General features: G+C 44.6%; 1 protein-coding gene across 2 annotated transcripts in view; it reads right to left on the reverse strand.

Annotated features, from left to right (window-relative positions):
* PID1 (phosphotyrosine interaction domain containing 1) overlaps nucleotides 1–9796 on the reverse strand; it is a 194883-nt gene extending 185087 nt beyond the window's left edge. Inside the window, exon 1 of one of the 2 annotated variants that reach the window (XM_081096336.1) lies at nucleotides 9454–9796. In XM_081096336.1, the coding sequence (XP_080952462.1) occupies nucleotides 9454–9483 (30 nt within the window). In that variant the 5' untranslated portion in view covers nucleotides 9484–9796. The remainder of the gene's footprint in view (nucleotides 1–9453) is intronic. The other variant, XM_081096337.1, reaches the window with a different exon arrangement.
* Between the last annotated feature and the right edge of the window lie 9434 nt (nucleotides 9797–19230).

Here is a 19230-nt window from a genome sequence, read left to right on the forward strand (position 1 = left end):
ATATTCCACACCCCCAAAAGTTTTAAGCCCTTTCAAATCCCTTCCTCCCATTCCAGCCCCAGGCAACTACTACTCTGCTGTCAATCATTTTCCATCCCCACCAGCAGCATCTGAGAATTCCGCTTCCTCCACATCCTCACCAACACTGAGTACAGTCAAAGCCTTTTTAATTGTAGTGATTCTCTAGTTGTCTAGTGGTATCTCATTGTAGTTTTCATTTCCATTTCCTTACTGTCTTATGATGTTGAACAACTTTTCATGTGTTTGCTTCCTAGTCACATACCTCTTTGTTCAAATCATTTGCTCATTTTTAAAAAATAATCAGGTTATCTTATTACTGAGTTTTGAGAGTTCTTCATTTAGCCTAGGTACAAGTCCTATATTATAGATATAAGATTTGCAAGTATTTCCCCCCAGCCTGTGCTTTATCTTTTCATTATCTTACAAATATCTTTAAAATAGCAGAACTTTTTAATTTTGATGAAGTTCAATTTACCCAATTTCTCTTTTATTGAATGTGTTTTTGTTATTGTTCTAAAAAATATTTGCCCAAACGAAAGAAACTTTTGGGTGTGATGGATCTGTCCATTATCTTGATAGTTTATTTTTAATATGTTTTTATTGATTTCAGAGAGGAAGGAAAAGGGAGAGAGAGAGAGAAACATCAATGATGACAGAGAATCATTGATCAGCTGCCTCCTGCACCTCCCCCCCGCCACTGGGGATCAAACCCACAATCAGGGCATGTGCCCTGACCGGGAATCGAACTTCAACCTCCTGGTTCATAGGTTGATGCTCAACCACTGACCTACACTAGCCAGGCCATTATCTTGATACTTTACACAGATGTATTCGAAGTCACAGGGATTCTCTGCTGTTTTTGTCTAGAAGTTTTATGGGTTTAGATGTTACATGTGCGTCTATGATGCATTTTGAGTGAATGTTTGTATACTGTATAGGTGAGCTGTGGATTGAAATTTTCGGGGTTGTTGGTGCTGTTATTTTGCATATGGATATCCAATCATTCTAGCATCATATTGTTGAAAAAGACTATCCTTTCTCCAGCAAACTATCGTTTTTGCATCTTTGTCAAAATCATACACTTTTGATCAAAAAGCAGAACTCTCAAAAATGTCCTCAAAAAGTGTTGTTAAAATTTAAAACATGTATGCGCTTTGATTCAGCTACTCCAATTTTAGCAGTTCTGTCTAAAGAAATACAAGTACAAGGATAAAGCTCAGATCCTTATAACAGTATTATTTACCAGGGGGGGGGAGGGGAGGGGAGAAGGAACATAGACATGACCAAAATATTCCCCTAAAGAGAGAGGACTCAATAAACTACAATCTAGCTCCACCACAAAATCCTATGTACGTACTAAAAGGAATGATTTGGAGATGATTTGGAGCTACATGTGTCGATCAGAAGAGAGAGTCTTAAAACCTTTTCATGGATAAAAAATATGCAGAGTGATATATATATATATATATATTCCAAAATGTATACACACACTTTGAATAATTATAAAGGCAGTGTTTATTAACATATATTTCATTTTTAAACTTGAGCTATCAGTTATTAAAGTATATATACATTTTTGGGACAGCCTGTATATATTTAATATATAAATATATATACACTTATATATTTATATATTTGTTTGTTTATATACACACACATATATATAGATAGCGATTATATTATTGGGATATATGAGAAAGCCTAAATATATATCTATACATTTGTATGTTTGCAAAAACCTGGGGAAAGTTTTGGAAAAATAATACCAGACAGATCATATGAGTATCCTTCATGGATAGAATTGAGAATGAGAGAAGGGACAAAGATTATTAACTTCTTTATAGACTTTTAAACTGTCTGATTTGTTACCTTATACCCTAAGCAGATATTATTTTGTATTTTTTAATCAAGTATAAAATAGTAGTCATGACCTCATGTCATGTAACAGATGCACCCCTCCATTCATTTCACATCGGTACTACTACTTGGAATAAATTCTCATTGCTTTTTTTTTCTTGGATGGTTGGTCCCAGTAGGGAGAATTATATTGGTGAATGGAGGATACTAAAAAGAACTCCACACTGAGAGTTATAGGTTGAATTTTATCCCTTAAAAATTAATATGTACAAGTCTTAGCCCCCAGAATGTGACCTTATTTGGAAAGAGGGTCAATGTGGATGAAATTAATTAAATTAAAATGTGATCCTACTGGAGGAGGGTGGGCCCCAATCTGATATGACTGGTATCTTCATTATAAAAAGGGGAAATTTGGACACACAGGGAGAATGCCATGAGAAGCCTGGAGTGATGCTGCCACAAGCCAGGGAATGCCAAGGCTGAACAGCAAACCACCAGAGGCTGGGTGGGAGGCATGGAACAGATCCTCCCCCACAGCCTCAGGAGGAACCAACCCTGCCAACACCTTGACATCAGACATCAGTCTCCAAAACTGTGAGGCTGTTGCTTAAGCCCCCCAGTCTGTGGTACTTGGTTACAGCAACCCTGGGAAATATGCTAAGCTACCAAGAAGTTAAGTCAAAGCCAACATAGCTACTCACCAGTCCCATGGTCCCAGCCCCTGCTCAGGCCACAGGGACCATCCACAGAAGACTTAGAAAGTAAACAGCAGTTTCCACCACCCCACATTACAGGGGGCGTGTACAGCAGCATGTCACACACACCTGAGGAAAAGCCAGCCGTCCTGAGGGGAAGGCATCAAAGCCTGTGGTAGGCAGAAGGGCCTTCGGAAGCTGGGTGTTTATCCTCAGACCCACAATTACAAAGAAACTGAAAGGATTAGGATGGATCTATTCTTGAGGAAGGAAAACAATTAAGGAGTCCCTCTCTCCTGGCACCTCTCCACTCCTCTCCCTTCCCACACACACAGGCAGTATTCACTCCCTCCCAGGAGGAGAGTAAGAAGTAAAACGGCACTTTAAAATGTGAGCCACTCCGCCCTAAGAAATGCGACCCAGAAGAGCTGCTCTGCAGTGACCAGGCTCCTCACCCTCGCTGGGACTGCAAACAGCACCTCCATGGCCACGGCATGAAGAAGGGGCGTTTTCATGACAACTCCTTTTTGTCTTACAAGTGAGTTCCAGAACAGGACCGGGTTCTTCATTAAAATAACTGATACCGTTACCAAGTGAAAATGAAAACAACACAAAATATTCACCAGATACAAATAATCAACCAGACACACTCGAAGGCTGTCCTGGAGGCGGATCCGAAATGGATTATAAATCAATCTACCCTTTTCATAATTGGGAAGAGCAAACCCCAGCAGCCACCACCCGGAGACCCTGCACAGGCTGGCTTGTTTTGAGGATACACCCCAGCCCTCCCTTGGTCTCGGCCTGTCTGGAAAAGCGTCACTGAGGTCTGCTTTACATGACTGGCTTTCACATACCGGCCATATATTTCTTTTTTTTTAGACCTCATCCAAGGACATTCTTAGACAGTGGGAAGGAGAGGTGAAGGGAGAGGGAGAGAGGGAAAGAGATTGAACCTGTAACCCAGGTATGTGCCCCGATAGGGAATGGAACCCACAACCTTTAGGAGCACAGGGTGACATTCAACCATCTGAGCCACTCCAGCTGGGAACCAGCCATAATTTTAATTAACAAAGTTAACTTTCTCTTGAAGCAGGTATCAACTGTATTTTCCAGAGGCCCCCCGTTCGTTGCCTTTTCCTAAGATGTTGACCAGTAGCAGATAAGGCAGAGAGAAGCCATAGTTTAGTTGCTCCCTATTGTCTGTTTTTATTTTTTTCAAACCCATGGTAAATAAATTCACATTCAGCATTAAAAAGAGCGCACTACATAAGCACATTCATTGTGTCCCAGCGTATAACTTTAGGCATACCCAGGCCTCAGAAATACAGAGAACACAGCCAAAAGGCAATATGGTTTCATTAGTGTGTTTGTTTCCTAGGGCTGCTCTAATAAATTACCACCGATTGGGTGGCTTTACACAACAGAAATGTATTCTCTCGCAGTTCTGAAGGCTGGACGTCAGAATTAAGATGTTGGTAGGGCCGTGCTCCCGCCAAAGGCTCTGGGGAAGAATACATCCTTCCCTCTTCTCGCTCCAGGCAGCTGCCAGCAATCCTTGGCATTCGTTGGCTTGTGGTAGCATAACTCCATGCTCTGGCTCCACCTACGAATGGCCTCCTGTCCTGTGTCTCCTCTGTGTCCTCAAGTCTCTCACTGAATTTAGGGCTCAGCCTAACCCAACATGACCGCATCTTAACTATTACATTTGAACAGACACTCTTTTAAAATAAGGCTACATTCACAAGTAATGGGGTTAGGGCTTCAACATACCTTTGGGGGGGACTCCAGTCAACCCACAACAATGAGTAAGACATGGAGACCAGGGTTTGAATCTGAATCTTGGTCCCTTAGTAACCACGTGAGTGATGAAAGCCAAAGGTACAAGTAATTAAAAACCCAACTAGTATACAGGCTTCAACAAGCAGAGGAGATAGTATTTTTCTCACTATTGCAACCTCCCTTACCAAAGTGAGACCTCGCTCGCCACAAATGAGGGAAATGGGAGGAGGCCCTGGGCCCTAGGGCCTGAGAAAGGGTCCTCGGGAAGATGAGCGACCCAAGTGCATCTGCATTAACTGAGAGAGCTCGTTGAGACTTCGGCAGCATGGAAATATACCAAAGGCACAAAGCCAGCCTGTGCCTTATCCCTGACACTGTCCTTCCCCAGGTCTTGGCCTGAGGGCTTGGACCTGGTGAACACTCTGATGCTTTATCATTGGTTAGCAGCTAAATTGGGATGAAAACTTTTTTAAATTAACATAAAATGATAGCAACTAATCCCACTAGTTTCCAAGGAGGTCTGTGGACAAACATCTCAACTATTTCTTCTTGCTCTACTTAAACAAAGCCTCCGTTTAGATGTGTGCCCAAGGGGGCTGAGGGAAGCACACTGTAGTCATTGAGGGTTTCTGGACTAGTTTTATTTGCTGACCACTAACGGGTCCCTGAACTGCTGCTATTCGGAGTCAAATAGTACCGTGGAAGGGCGCCTGAACCCCAGCAGCCTTGGGGCTGTTCAGGGCCGCCACTTCCAGGACCCGATTTATAGGACTAAGAATTTACATGGTACAATGGAGTCAGTGCTTGGGAAGTGGAGAGGAGAGAGCTAACCTGGAACATCAAAGAAAGTGCAAAAGTCGCCTAACACCACAAGATAACCCAGTAGAGTCAACATTAAGCAATGGGTAAACAAGGGGCAGAGAGTTTTTTTCCAAAGCTAGCATTTTGCAAGTCACTTGGTAGAGATTTTGCTGACAAACTCAGGGAAAGACCCGAATGATAGCATTTCACTTCTGAGAGAAGTAAATTAATGATAACTCCAAGTTGTCTTTATGAACAATAAGGCCCAATGCTTTGTGCCTGCTCAAAGGGATAAAAAAAAAAAAATCTAGAATTGATTTAGTGAGAAACCAGTGCCTCTGCACAATTAGTTATTGCTTATTCCTAAGAAATTGCTCCTGAACTCTCCAACCTCCTCCCTCCCTTTCCCCCATTTTTGGTCTCTACGTGAAATGACTGCAGACATGATCCAGCTTGATGACCAGCTTTCAAGGTCTCTAGTTTGAACAAATGCTATGCACTCCACTTGAAGAGATTCTTAAATGGCACTTGGAATTTCAGTATAAGTATGACACCGCAGCTTGCATCCCTCAGAGATTTGGGCTATCAAAAAGAAGGTAGCCCTTGGTCAACATAGGAAAGCACCTCTCTGAGCCAACAAGACCACCATGGTGCTAATTCTACTTATTAATAACAACAGCACCAACACAGGTAGAGCATCCTGCTTTGTGTTAGCCTTCTGTACTACAGAGAAGTGGTGAAGAGGTAAGCTCTGGTGACAAACCTCCTGGTCCCAATGCCAGCCCAGTTCATTTCTAGCTGTCTGACCCTGGCCAAATCATTTAAACTCTCTAGCCTTCAGCTTCTTGACCTATAAAATGGGGGATAAAAGCGGTTATGGGAGGTAAATGAGCTGAGTAATTCAAATAAAACCATAAAGCACAGGCCACACGCACAGCATGTGCTCCATAAAAGGGAGCCGCTGCCATTATCTTCCTTGCTCCATGTTCCTTTTGTGCATTTGGTCTGCCTAGAATGTGTCATATCTGCCAAGGTTTTTCTCTCAGTCTGGGGGGCCAGGTCTCATGATCTCCAACTGACGATCTGGATGGTTCTTCTATCTCACTTTTCAGGGGGAAAGTGGAAATCCAAGTTCCTTATATCTAAGTGAGCTCACACTCTGACATGGATGAGTCTGTCACTTCTATTGGATCCACCCAACTCAATAATCAAGACAATCAGAATATTGATGCAAACTTTAAATATTGAGGCCAGAGGTAATCTCATCTATATTTTTTTAAATCCATGCTTAGCCTTTTTCTATTCAAAAGTGACCTTTACTTCTCTGAGTAGAGCCTATTTCAATGCTCTCTTTAAAAATGTCTAACTTCCCTCAGTCCTTCCAAGAACAAAAGTCTGCTGCTCAGAGGAGAAGGGGAAAGGGAAGAATTCAGATTTCCTTCAGATTTAAAAGTTGGGGTGATCATGTAAACCCTCATATCCCATTTGATCCTATTATATTTTTCATGGCAGAAGCTCGCAACGAGGGCTCAAGTGGGATGCAACAGAAGTTTTAACATTCAAGGGAGCAGTCGAACTTGCCGCGGTCTGTGTGACTGAATGGGAAATTTCCCAGCTCGGGCCTGCTGGGGTAACAGGTCGCTTTGCCTGGACTGGATTTGGGTCAAACAGCAAATCCTCAAATCAGAAAATACCAGCATGTTTTGTTTGGCAAAAAGTTGGGTATTGATCATGATACTCCTACGGGATCAAAGATGCCATCTATTCAACACAAATTAGAGGGTGACCATCTAGCCTCAGCAAAGTTCTGCCACACTCCCTGGACCACAGACCCTTTGCATGGGCCTCATCAAAGAGGAGCTAGTAAAACCAACTAAGAAAAGATGCCGTTCTTTGCTTCCCATGCTTCTTTTGTTTCTAGGTGTCTGAACAGTAAATTGACTCCTTAATCCTAACAGGAAGCTCTGGGAAAGCATCCTTGGAGCATTTTCTTCACTCCAGCTCATCTAAATTAGCATGTTTGCATTAAAAATTAATGACAAAAATTAATGGGGTTACATGAGAAGGTCAAGAAGATTTGTATGGGAAGGGTCGGGCTTCGCTGAAGAGCAGGACTCATCCTTTATTTCCCTATGGCCACAGAATCTGGGCAATCTAAGGCATCCAGTCCACAGAGGAATCGGAAACCAACGTTCCTATATGGTGGTGCCTTGAGGGCAAAAAGGGGAAGAAAAAATCCCAGACGTCAGAGACCGTGACAAAAATAACCGCAAGGAATGTAAATAAAATATTATTACAAGCGGCTCACTCACCACCTCACACTCAGCATCTCCCTCCCCCAGAGTGAGAAGTAAAAACATACAAAGTGGGTGTTTTAAAGACGTGTCGAGCTGCTCTACAGGAAGAAGCCATGACTACGAAGAAGTTTTTTTTTCTCCATGTGGCTCATTTTGATAATCACAAGGCTTGAGACAGTTTTCAGAGCCCCGGGCTGGTTACTAATTTAAATTTGGGGAGCATGAGGTTGAGCCCCATATTGATAAGTACCTTATCACTGATCTTAAGTCAGTGATAAGCCCTGTTTACCTCAGCTTTGGAAGCCCACACCCGGGCCCTCTCAACATGACATCTCAACATGAAACACATGCATTGCAAACACAAACTGTAGCACCCCAGACGCTCGCCAAATGGACATGTGTACATTTCACAGGAGAGCCAGGAGGACACTTCTAGCAAGCAACGCTCGCCATGCGGAATGCAAGCCAGAGGTCTCTCCTGTCAAGGGTCCGGGGCACACAGGAGTCCATAAAGGAAACAGGCCGGTAGAAATAACTTCAAGGGACAAAATCCACAAAATCTGCCAAAGCACTGACCACCGGATCATAAAAGCCATCCTATAGAACTGTGCTCTCAGCTCTCTAAGGATGTCCTACAGCTCGCCACCTCACCTGATGGGGAGCCCTCCACCCCCACCCTTCCGTTACCCCTTCTTTCGAACAGAATCCACACCCCCAAACTGAAGGAGGAATGCCAATGCACCATTGGCGTCACTGGTGCCACTGCTGAAATCCATTTACATCACCTTTGGCCAACCATTCAGAACCCAGTGTTGACATTCATTCTCTCACTAAGACAAGGAGGGCCTTAGAGGCTGGTCACTCTCCACTCCATTTCGAAGGCTAAAGGTTCCTTTTCTTGGTTAGTCTGTTTGAGACCCTGGGGGGTGGGCCCGATGGCTCCGGTTCTGTTCCTGGGAGCACCACATGTCTCAGGCCAAAGAGGCGTGGACAGGGGCTGTCGGGCATCGCCTCTATCAACCGCAGTGGGGCAAGCAGGTGACTCCTCAGTGTGAGAACTCACAGACGAATTTCTCCCAGCCTCTGAGGAGCAGTCTGCAGCTTTGTCTTTTCATTGAGAAACCTTCCAAGCCAGCCAGGGCGCCTGGCCTTCACTGTCCTCACTCTTCAGACACACTCCAACGGTGCTATATTTTACCACTTAAACACTTCTTCAAACTTTACTACGGAACAATGTGGCTCTGAGCCTGCCAAAAGTTTAACTGCAGGACTCCGTGCATTTTATCTGGCAGAGCAGCTGCCCTGCCTCTTGAGAATATGTTCGGGCAAAAGGAAGTCATCAAACCTCAAGTCGGGGCCGTTCTGGGGTCCCCGGGGTCCCCTCTGACAACGCAGCTCCCTCTCACTGTGACCTCTTTCCTGATTCCAGAGCTTCAGGATCCAAACAAACGGGGTCTCAGTAGACAGCTGTGGAAAACTTTGATGGGATGACCCGGGACATAATTATTCCTGGCTGGACTTAACTTCTGATTTTCAAATATCTGGGGGAGCTGAGGTTCAGGGGAGATGAAGGGAGAGCGCCAACGAATGGGGAAGAAAAAGGAATAAGTAGCATACCATGACCAAGCCAAACCAAGCTTGATATTTCCAAATTATTGGCAAATGGATGCTTTCACAAATCATTTGTCCTGTCTTTCCTGGAGACAAAAAGAAGAAAAAATGCAAAAAGCCTAACCCCAGACCAGTGGAATACTAAAATTGCTGGTCAGAAAGTCCAACCTTATCTATTCCAACAAGCACCCTCGAGCCGAAAGTTGTGATACCTTGCTCAGTGTATTGCCCCCTCGCTCCTGCCTGGCACTAGGTTAAGCCCACGGTATCATGCATCTTACATGATATTTTGGACAAATCCCTGCAAGTGGGCAAAGGCGCCAGCTCGGCTCCTCCGGCCCGCCACCTCCTCCTCCAGGCTGGCCCCTGGCTGCCCCGGTGCCACTTACCTGCAGGCGCTCTGTGGCCGGCTGCCACATCTTCCAGCCGTGGGGTTTGGCAGAGGAGACACCGGCGAGACTCAGTTGATGCGCTTGGGGGCGAGGGGCTGCGGGTCCGCTTTACATCTGGGGTCGGTGTCCCAGGGATGTGCGTCCCGGAGCCGGCCACGGCCGCGGGGTGGGCGAAGGGGGCTTGGAGCAGGAGGCGGCGGCACTGGGCTCAGCTGCCGGCAACTTGTGGGCACGGCTGCGCCGGCTGTCCTGGCGCAGCAGCGAGAAGACTGCGCAGCTCCGCCCGGGCCGCGAGCGCACAGCGGCGGCGGCAACCGCTCCCTCCCCCTCCCCCGCCGCCACCGAGCCTCGGAGCTGCGCGCTCTGAGCATGCCCAGGCCCGCGCCCGCCTGACAGCCGCGGGGGTCTGGGAGCACAGGGCTATGGCCCCCAGATCCCGGGGAGGGGGCAGAGGGGAGGCCAGAGCTGCGGGCCCTGCTCCCCGTGGACTGTGGAGGGAAGGACCTAGAGAGCATGCCTTCCTGGAGAAAGAAACCGGAGCCCCCTGGGCTCCCAAGCTTCAAGCAGCAGGGATCTCTGAGCCGCCTGGGACTAGCCTGGCACTGTGCTGGGAGGCAAACTTCCATTCTTCCAACTTGAGTTAACTGAGCACCTATTATGCTCCAGTCTCTAAGCTGGGGTCTGAGGACAGGGCCGCACAGAATAGAAGACAGTGTCCCTGGTCCCCTGAACTTCTATTCTGCTTGAGGAGGCAGTCCACCAGTCCACGCAGAAAACCTGTGAGCCAGTGTTAGGTCGGGTGGTGATGAAAGCTGGAAGAGAAGAAAACAGACTGATGTGGGAAGAAAGGGAGGGGAGAGCTGGTTCCATGGGGCCCTGGGGAAGACTTAGTGAGGGGTGATGTGCCCCCCCCCCCCAAGACTGGATGAGGAGGACAACCCAAGATCCTCCATTCTTCATCCCTGAGATCTGCCAAGTGCTGCAGGGGGCTCTGGAAACCCCAGAAAAACCAGGGGCCACGCTAAGCTCCCAGGAGAATAACTGCCTTTCCTAAAATGGCCAGGCTCTTCACATCCTCTCGACAACTGGGCAAGATAAGCATTAATATTCCCGCCTACAGATAGAACAAATCAGGCTTGCGGAGTTTAGGTCGCTGTCCAGGTCACACTGCGAGTGGTTTACAGCGCACACTCAGATGACTTCCAGCCAGAGCTCTTGCCATGCAGCTCCAGCTGCTCTGCCCGTGGAAACACCTGGATAAAGAGCAGCTACCTGGGGCTGGGGGAGGAGGAACTTGGCGGGATGGGGTGCCCAGCTGCTCCTGGGGGGCTGACAAAGGAGAAGATGGTGGGACAGAAGTTGAAGGGAAGGAGAACACAGTGTATGGGGGTGCGGGGCTCAAGGCTCTCGAGAGGGGTCCTGAGCCTCAGGGCTGGCAGGGAAAGGGTCCTGATGAGACACCACAGTGGGACAGGAGCACAGCCTGTGCGCTTTCAAAAATCACACCCCACGTCCAGAAGGCTCTGTGCATTATCGTGTGTACATAGAGAGATAGCAGAGCCAGAGCACTCCAGAACCCAGCACTCAGCTCATCAGATCTTCCCAGCAGCAAACTGACTGGTTGGGGAAGGAAGGACCTAGAGGGACAGAAACCCATATCTCCCAACGCTGTGCAGCACAAGATCCATGGGGTGGCCCAGAGCGAGTCACCCAGTAGTGCTTCAGATCCAGACTCCCCCCCCCCAAGGTGCTCCTTTCCAGGGCCCCAGGCAGCTCCTCCAGGACCACACAGTTGTTGGTTGGTGCCACCCACCCAGGCAGGGCCAGGACCCTCAGTGCTCTAGGAGCCCCTCTGGCAAAGGGATGCCACAGAGATGCTTCTGAGAGGCTGGTCTCCATCTTCCCAGGTGGCCACAGGAGTCCTCTGCTTCACTCACACCCGTCCAACTCCCCTAAACACCCCCAACTCCCCCTCCCGCCTGCAGAACAAGGACTTACTTTCTCAGCTCCTTCCCCAGTCCCTGCCACTTGCACTGGACCTATCAATGAATCCCTTGTGATGAGGTGTTGGTGTGTCCGCCTGCATGGACACACATCTCAGACGCTTCTTTTGAGACGGTATTTTTACTTCTCCTCTAACTCATCCGTCCTGCACACCTCCTACACCTGAAAAATTTCTCATGGAAATAATAGACCTTCCCAACCTCCTAGTTCTCTTTCATCAAATCCCCAAACAGAAAGAGATGCCCTTCATGATGAGAATCTAGTAAATCCAAATGTGCATATTAAAACATACAGTAAGCTAAAACAGGAATATTTGGTTGCCAGGGACATCTTTAAACTTGAGCTTTGAAACCTTCCTTAGTTGCAGATGCCTCCGTGGAAAAATGATTTTGTTTTAAATAGCAATGGGGTGAGATAACGGGCCTAAATTCACATCCCATTAGAGCGTTAAATCCTGTCTTCTCACCTCCGAGTGTAATTAATTGTGATGACTCAGTAATACAGCTTTTAGTTCAGAGTATGGTACTATTTAAAGAGCCCTGTCTTGGGCTCTGTAGAGATTGCTTTCCCTTCCCAGTCCCATGGCAAATCGATTTGGTAACGTAGGGAATGTGTTTAAACTCAAATGATACTGTTGTTTCAATTACCTTTATGCCACGGATCAGGAAACTGGGGGAGGGAGTGAGAGTGAAGGTGGAGGCTGGTGGAAAGTGACAAAAGGGATGGAACAACCTTCCAGCCATCAGTTTTGCTCCCAAGCTTTCCCATTCAGGAGGAACCTACCCTAGAGGGTGAATGAAATAGAGACATCTACTGGCTAGAGGCAGGATATGCATGCTGATCTCTCCCGGCTGTGTTCTGGGACATCACCTCCTGGTGAGTCTGAAGGTACTGCTTTACAGCATAAACCTATTTGTTCTGAGCAAAGACTCATTCTTGGAAAATGCAGGAAGTGTTTGGATGCAATGAGTAGAAATGTTCTGCACATAAATGGGTGCCTAATTTCATGCCCTTAACCCCCCATAATCCTCTAAATAGGTCTAATCTTAATAGCATTTCAAGGAAATGACAAAAAAAAAAAGAGTGACAAGGCCCATATGAATTATAAAAATAATGTTTTGTCCAGGGGGATAATTACAACCATCTCTAGAAATTTTTTTTAAAGCAGATTAAATCTCGGCCATGTTTCTGGGCCCTAAGGTAAGAAACCTAGATGTCTAAATCAGGAGAAAGGTGAAATATATTGTGGTCCAACACAACAAACAAATATGAACTAGTATGTAGCTATTAAGGAGGATAATTATGAAGCTGTGTTGCAGCTGAAAATACTCCCGGTATAATTATAGATTTCTTAAGTAGACTAAAATATGCATAATTTGAATATATGTATAAAATATGTATCAATCTCAGTAAAAAATCAGAAAGGAGCTAGACAATGGGCAGTGACTCAGGTGGAGTCCCAGCATTTGAATTACCTGAGTGATTGCTCTTAGCAAGTCATCTGCCTCGTGGGACCTCTGATTTTTCATCTGTAAAAAGGGTGATATTATTATTAACATTTAGAATTATTAGGAGTCGTGATGGAGTGAATGTATGCAACAGGCCTGGCACATAGTAGGTGTGCAGAAAACATTAGTTTTCATCCTGTTACTTTCCTCCCCCCTTTTGATTATTGAAATTAACAAAGTCTCACAAAGTTGCCCATGCTTCTTGTGATTAAGTAATTTCCATTTGGAATATTTGTGGATTTCACAAATTACCTGCTTTAGTTTCTTAAACAAAAGTGATAAGCCATATTTAAGCTCATTTACCTTTCTAATGTAATCAGATGGCCAGCAACATTTATTATGGTTGCATATTTAGCAGAGCAAGCATGGGAATGTCCTTATGGTATCATTAACTTTATTTCAAAATCACCAAAACAGCTGTAGATGAGCAATATAGAAAAACTTGTGACTGCAATAAACCATTTACAGCTTTCTATAGTGATGGAGCCACTGGCTCTTGTCCATCCCAAGTGATAGGTGTTTATGAGGGTGCTGACATAACCCTTTTCCTCCCTTAAATGGAAATCTTCACAGTTCACCTGCAAACTTGGTTAAAGGCAGAGCACAAGACTGGTTAACGCCCAGGATGCACGCTGCAGTTCTTCTATTTTAAACTTCCTTATACCTTCACCCACCTTGGAAACGTGGTAGGTTAATTTCCAAGATGGCCACAAGCATCCCCCTCCCCCAGAAGTCCTGCCCTTGCCTATTTCTCTCATCATGAGGTGAAATTTATCTGCACCCGTTGAATCTGTGCGGGCCTTGGTTTGTAAATGGGCTCCCCATACACAGTGGTCACAGAGAGGAGGAAGAAACAGGCTGACCACTCCAGATTGCTAGGTGGCAGGTGTAATAAACATGGGAACTTAACTGCCAAGACAAGTAGATCTCTGCACCCACCTGCCAGAACCTTCAAAGTTTATATAGAGGCCTTCCTGGGGTTCAGTCACACACTCAGACCAGTCTCAACAACACAGTGCTCCCTGAAGGCTGCATCCTTGAAAACACTCCCTCCGTGGGGGCAGTGGGCAAAGTGTACATTCCATGGCATGTTAGGTAGTGGTAGATACCTGATCCATTCAACATCACTAAGTATTAGTCTTTCCCACTAAAGTTCACATCCTTTTCAATATTCCCAAACGACTAATGTATCAGAGTTGGCACAAAATGAAGCCTAACAGGTGAACCTAAAGACATAGTTCTCTTTTTGTTTGTTTTACCCTTGCTTCCCACTTCCCTCCTGCCCACCTCTGTCCTCGTCTCAGATTGTGGACCATGCTTCCCACTCATGCCGGCTACATTTTCTAGTAAGTCCTTCTGAAAGGAAGATGGGCACTGGATAGTGCTTCAGGTATATAATGATCGAGGTGGCTGTTTCTCTAGCACAATCAGCAGTGAGCGGGAAGGTACTTCCTCTGTCACAGCCCTTCTCATTCTCTCTGGGGCACTGTGTGAACGACATTCTGCCATCCTTCCGCAGGGATGAATGCAGCTCCATTCCAGCGAGAGCCTGGAGAAGTGAGACCAGATACAGGGTGATGATGGGATCTGCCTTCCCCACATTTAGTAGAGACAGGGGCAACAATGTTCTTGGCAAACTGGTTTCTAAGGGTCCTTATCACCCTCTATCATGGCCCTGACTATATGGTTAGCAACATGAGCCCAAATGCATTTTCACTGGGGCCTTACAGTCTCTTCCCACCCACCTCCTCATTTCTCCATTTGAGCTGATTGCACACAAAACCTTCTCTCTGGGCACTGCCTTGCCCAAGGTTATGCTCCCTCCCTGGGGGTGGCCCACTTTCAATGCCTGGTCAATGTGAGCTGCAAAGACTTCAGTGGGGGGCAGATGTTGGCCATTCTAGCTCCAGGCCTCCTCCTGAACCAGCCGAAAGCCTTGTTGGCAGCCACCTCACAGTTCACCTTTCTGTTCTTGCCCAAACCTGTGTCTCTTACTTCCTTTCAGATGCTCAAGTTGGGATCTGGGAGCCGGACCACCCACTCACTAGATGACAGTAGATAGAGTACTGATCATCTCTGGAACCCCATAGCAGGGTGATTGTTAACACTTTTATTGGCGATGAGCTGAAATGGATACACATGGAGGCGGATGCGCTGACGGGTGCAGTGTCTAAGGCATTAGCCAGGTTTAGGGGAAATAGTAATTATAAGGATTACGGAATCGATGGCTACTGCTGAGTGCTGGGAGTGCACTGGAGGAAGACAAAGAAATTCAGTTGCGACTACAGAAAGAGACACATCTCCTTCAGTAAAATGGTGGAGAAAGCTGAGGGTCAGGACTCAGAATTAGTTCTATGGGGAGTGGAGCCAGAGAAGATTGAAATCTCTACTCCAGAAAGTGCTGCGCCAAGTTCAGGACCCTGAGGGGAAGGAGTGGGACCCCGACGACTGGGCTGGGAACACAGATCGATGTACTTGGAAACTTTGAATTCCCAGACTCTGTGACCCTTCTGTACCAGGAGAATTGCCGCTCTCTTTGCTCAGGAAAGATGTATTGAACTCTGCTTGGCAAAATAACTAATGCAATTGATTTCTACAGAGCACTGCATGCAATACAAGCAGATTCACATTCTCTTTTAAGTGCACATGACTATTCACCCATATAAACCATACGTTGCTCCTCAGCACAGGTCTTTATATCTATAAAAGAATTGAAATCATATAGAATATAGTCTCCGACCACAACAGAATTAACTCACACATCAACCACAGAGAAATGCCTAGAAAATTTGGAAATTAAATAACAAATGGTTAAATAATCTGTGGATCAAAGAAGAAATCATCAAGGAAATTTTTTCATATCTTAGCTAAATAATAATAAACATCAGCATATCAAAATTGTTGCACATAGCTAAAGCAATCTTTAGAGAAGAATTTACCATTTTAAATGCTTATATTTAGAAAAGGAGTCTAGAGGCAAATATCTAAGCCTTAAGGATTAGGGGGAAAAGTGTGGGATAACTGGTTCTCTCCAACATTGCTGCTTGGGATATACAATGGCACAACCATTTCAGAAAACAGTTTGGCAGCTTGGTTTCTTATAAAGTTTCTGATTTGAAAAAGTAATACATGCAGAATCCTTAAAAGTTAGAAAATGCAGAATATTATCAGGAAGAACATAACTACTTTACTAATCCAGTCAAGCAAAGAAACCCATTTTAAAAATATTTTGGTGTATTTTTTCAGGCATTTGGATAGTTAGATAGAAACATGATTCCTATCAATATTTACATAGTTTAGCTTATACTATGTATGCAATTTTGAACCCTGCCCTTTTCCCTTTATGCTATAGGCTAGGCTTGTGTAAATACTTTCAGCTGAAGCACCCCAGAGGGTGAGTGGGAACAGGTCAAATGAACAGCCCCTCTGCTTACACAACTCACCCTGGAGGGCCGAGTTTACCCCTGGACCTCCTGGACCATGGACAAGCCCAGTGCCAGAATTTTAACTTAGGATAATATTTTCCCAATATTATTCTTCCTGTCTTTTCTAAAATGTTTCTGTGTTTATTTCTCATAGCTGAAACAAAAGCCACACTCAATGTGGAAAAGAGTGAAAAACAACACTGAGCCCCCCATAAGGTCTCCATTGGTCTGAAACGGAGCCTGGTGCTGGCTGCTGGGTTGGGGGGATAGGGGTATAATCAGGGCCTGTTTCCCAGCCTGATTGTTCAGAAAAGACACATGAAATGAGGGAGTCACTTCCACCAAGCCTCCTTTCATCTGACCACTTCAGTTTCTCTACTTCTCTTAACTCAGAGGTTTCAACTCATTTTTCATTGGTTGTGAAATCAGTTTAATGAGACATGGTCAGCATTGTATGTGTGTGTGTGTGTGTGTGTGCACGTGCTTGCATGCTTGTGGGTATGTAAATAACACATGATGAAAACTGTATTCTTACTGTGTGACAGGAAATATCTCCAACACCCTTCCCTCATTCTCTGCACAACTGTTGAAAGGCATCACTTTCAAAAATGTGTCCTGTCTGTCAAAGATTTCATGTTGTTCACCAGGTCCCATACTTCTGACCCCCTGACAACACACACACACACACACACACACACACACACACACACACACACACTTATCTCTATTCCCCAGCTTCATTCCTACCTATGATTTTTTAAAATTACATAGAAATAGGGATAAGGTTGGGTATAGAAGTAGAGACAGAGATAACCAAAAAATAAACAAACAAATCTTTAAGGCAAGAGAAAAAAATAACATAAGAAGGAAATCTACCAAATGGTTGATCCATGGTTATCTCTAGATGATGGTTCTGCAGGGAATCTTTTTTTTTTTTTATCCTCACCCAAGAATATTTTTTTCATTGATTCTTTCAGAGAGTGGAAGGAAGGGAGAGGGGAGAGGGGAGAGGAGAGAGGAGAGAAGGAGTGGGAGGGTGGGAGAGAGAGAGAGAGAGAGAGAGAGAGAGAGAGAGAGAGAGAGAGAGACATTGGTGTCAGACAAATGGTTGCCTCCCACACCAAGGCCAGGGATTGAACCTGCAACCAAGGTATGTGCTTTTGAACCTGACACCATTTGGTCTACAGGCTGACACTCTAAGCACTGAGAAAAACAACCAGGGCCAAGCAATTTTCAGTCACATTTTTCACTTGTTCTATACTTTTCTCAACTTTCTCTTGCAAGTAAGAACTCGGGCGCCAAAATCAGACAGTCCTGGGTTCAACTATGATTCCAAGAACTCATCAGAAACTAAAATCATAACATGATTCCCACTGCATCTATAGTTAAATACTAATCAATGTTAATAAACACAATGTTCCATAACTTTTATAAATTTGAATATTTTTATTTAAGGTCATATTCTCTCCCACGGCTAATACATAAACTTTGAGCACTCCATGTATGTTCCCACTGGGAGTGTGACAGTCAACAGAGAGCCACTCTCACTTCCCTTAGGCAACCTACAGTGAGTCAACTTCTTCATCTTCCCTTCTCTGATGTCTAATTTCCAATTCAGCTGAAAGTCAGATTTTAGAACACTGTGTTGAATTAAGGGATATAGTGGCAATGTTTCTATGGTTTGAGTCTCTGGTGAGTTATTGAGTTTTTCAATATTAAGTTTCAGGGCTAATATATTTTGCCACAATTTTGATATGTTTTTCCCAGAAAAAACTCATCAATAATGGCAAAAGTATATAACAAGAAAGCCCTTGCTTTTTTTCTACAATATATTTCATATGAATTCATAAGTTCTTAAACATCTCTTGTTCCCCAGATCATCAGAACACAGTGATGTCATCATGAAACATAGAAAAGCTTAATCAAGGTCTTCAGACATCCATGAGGTCACCAATGTGTGTAAAGCCCAGTACTGGACACTAACCCCAGCCCTGCCACTGTGTGACTTTGAGAAAGTTACTTCACTTCTAGTCTCATTTCTCTCATCTGTAAAATAAATGATGTGGGTTAGTTTACCAAAGCTTTGTTCCAGATTTAAAATTTTATTATTCTGTTATTTGGCTAATGATCCCATTAAATGTGTATAATGTAGGACATCAATAACACTAATGGAATTCTTTAAGACCCATTGGTGCCTGTTTCAAATTTTGTCACCATCATTCAAATCTTTTTTAAGAGCAGGAATAGCTTTGTGATTTGTCCTTTGGGATCCCTAACACCAAATAAGATGGTTAAGGTTGAAACGGGGTGGGGAAGAGTAAGAGGAGTGAGGTTAGAAGTTATTTTATATTCTAATATGTTGGTCCAAGGCAGATGAGACATTACTAGAAAAACAGGAAACTTTATCCCATAAACAATGACTCCTCCATGTTTGCTAAGAGCATGGTGGTGGTGGTATTCATTCCAACAGGTTCCCCAGAACTAGCTAATTCCAAACACATGAGCCCATGTGTTTCCCACTGGAATATATATGGAGAGAGCAAGAAAGAGAAATATTACATATGTATTTTTCAAGCCATCCTAATATTGAAAAATTAACTGTTGGGTAAGCACAACAGAATTATTATCTATGCTTTAGTTCTAGCCCAGTGGTTTTCAAGGTGAAATATAAAGAAACACGAAAATAATTCCCAGAGTGATAGGGGGAGACTATTATGGAGAAATTCTTTCCTTATGAGGAGAGAAGGAAAATGAGAATATACTAAGGAAAAAATGTTAAAGTAATGCTTACATTGGATTTACTAAAAATAGTGTGTGGAAGTTTCCAAATCTTCCAC

The sequence above is a fragment of the Myotis nattereri genome (assembly GCF_964212035.1).
Source record: "Myotis nattereri genome assembly, chromosome: 7".
In the NCBI taxonomy this organism is placed as follows: Eukaryota; Metazoa; Chordata; class Mammalia; order Chiroptera; family Vespertilionidae; genus Myotis; species Myotis nattereri.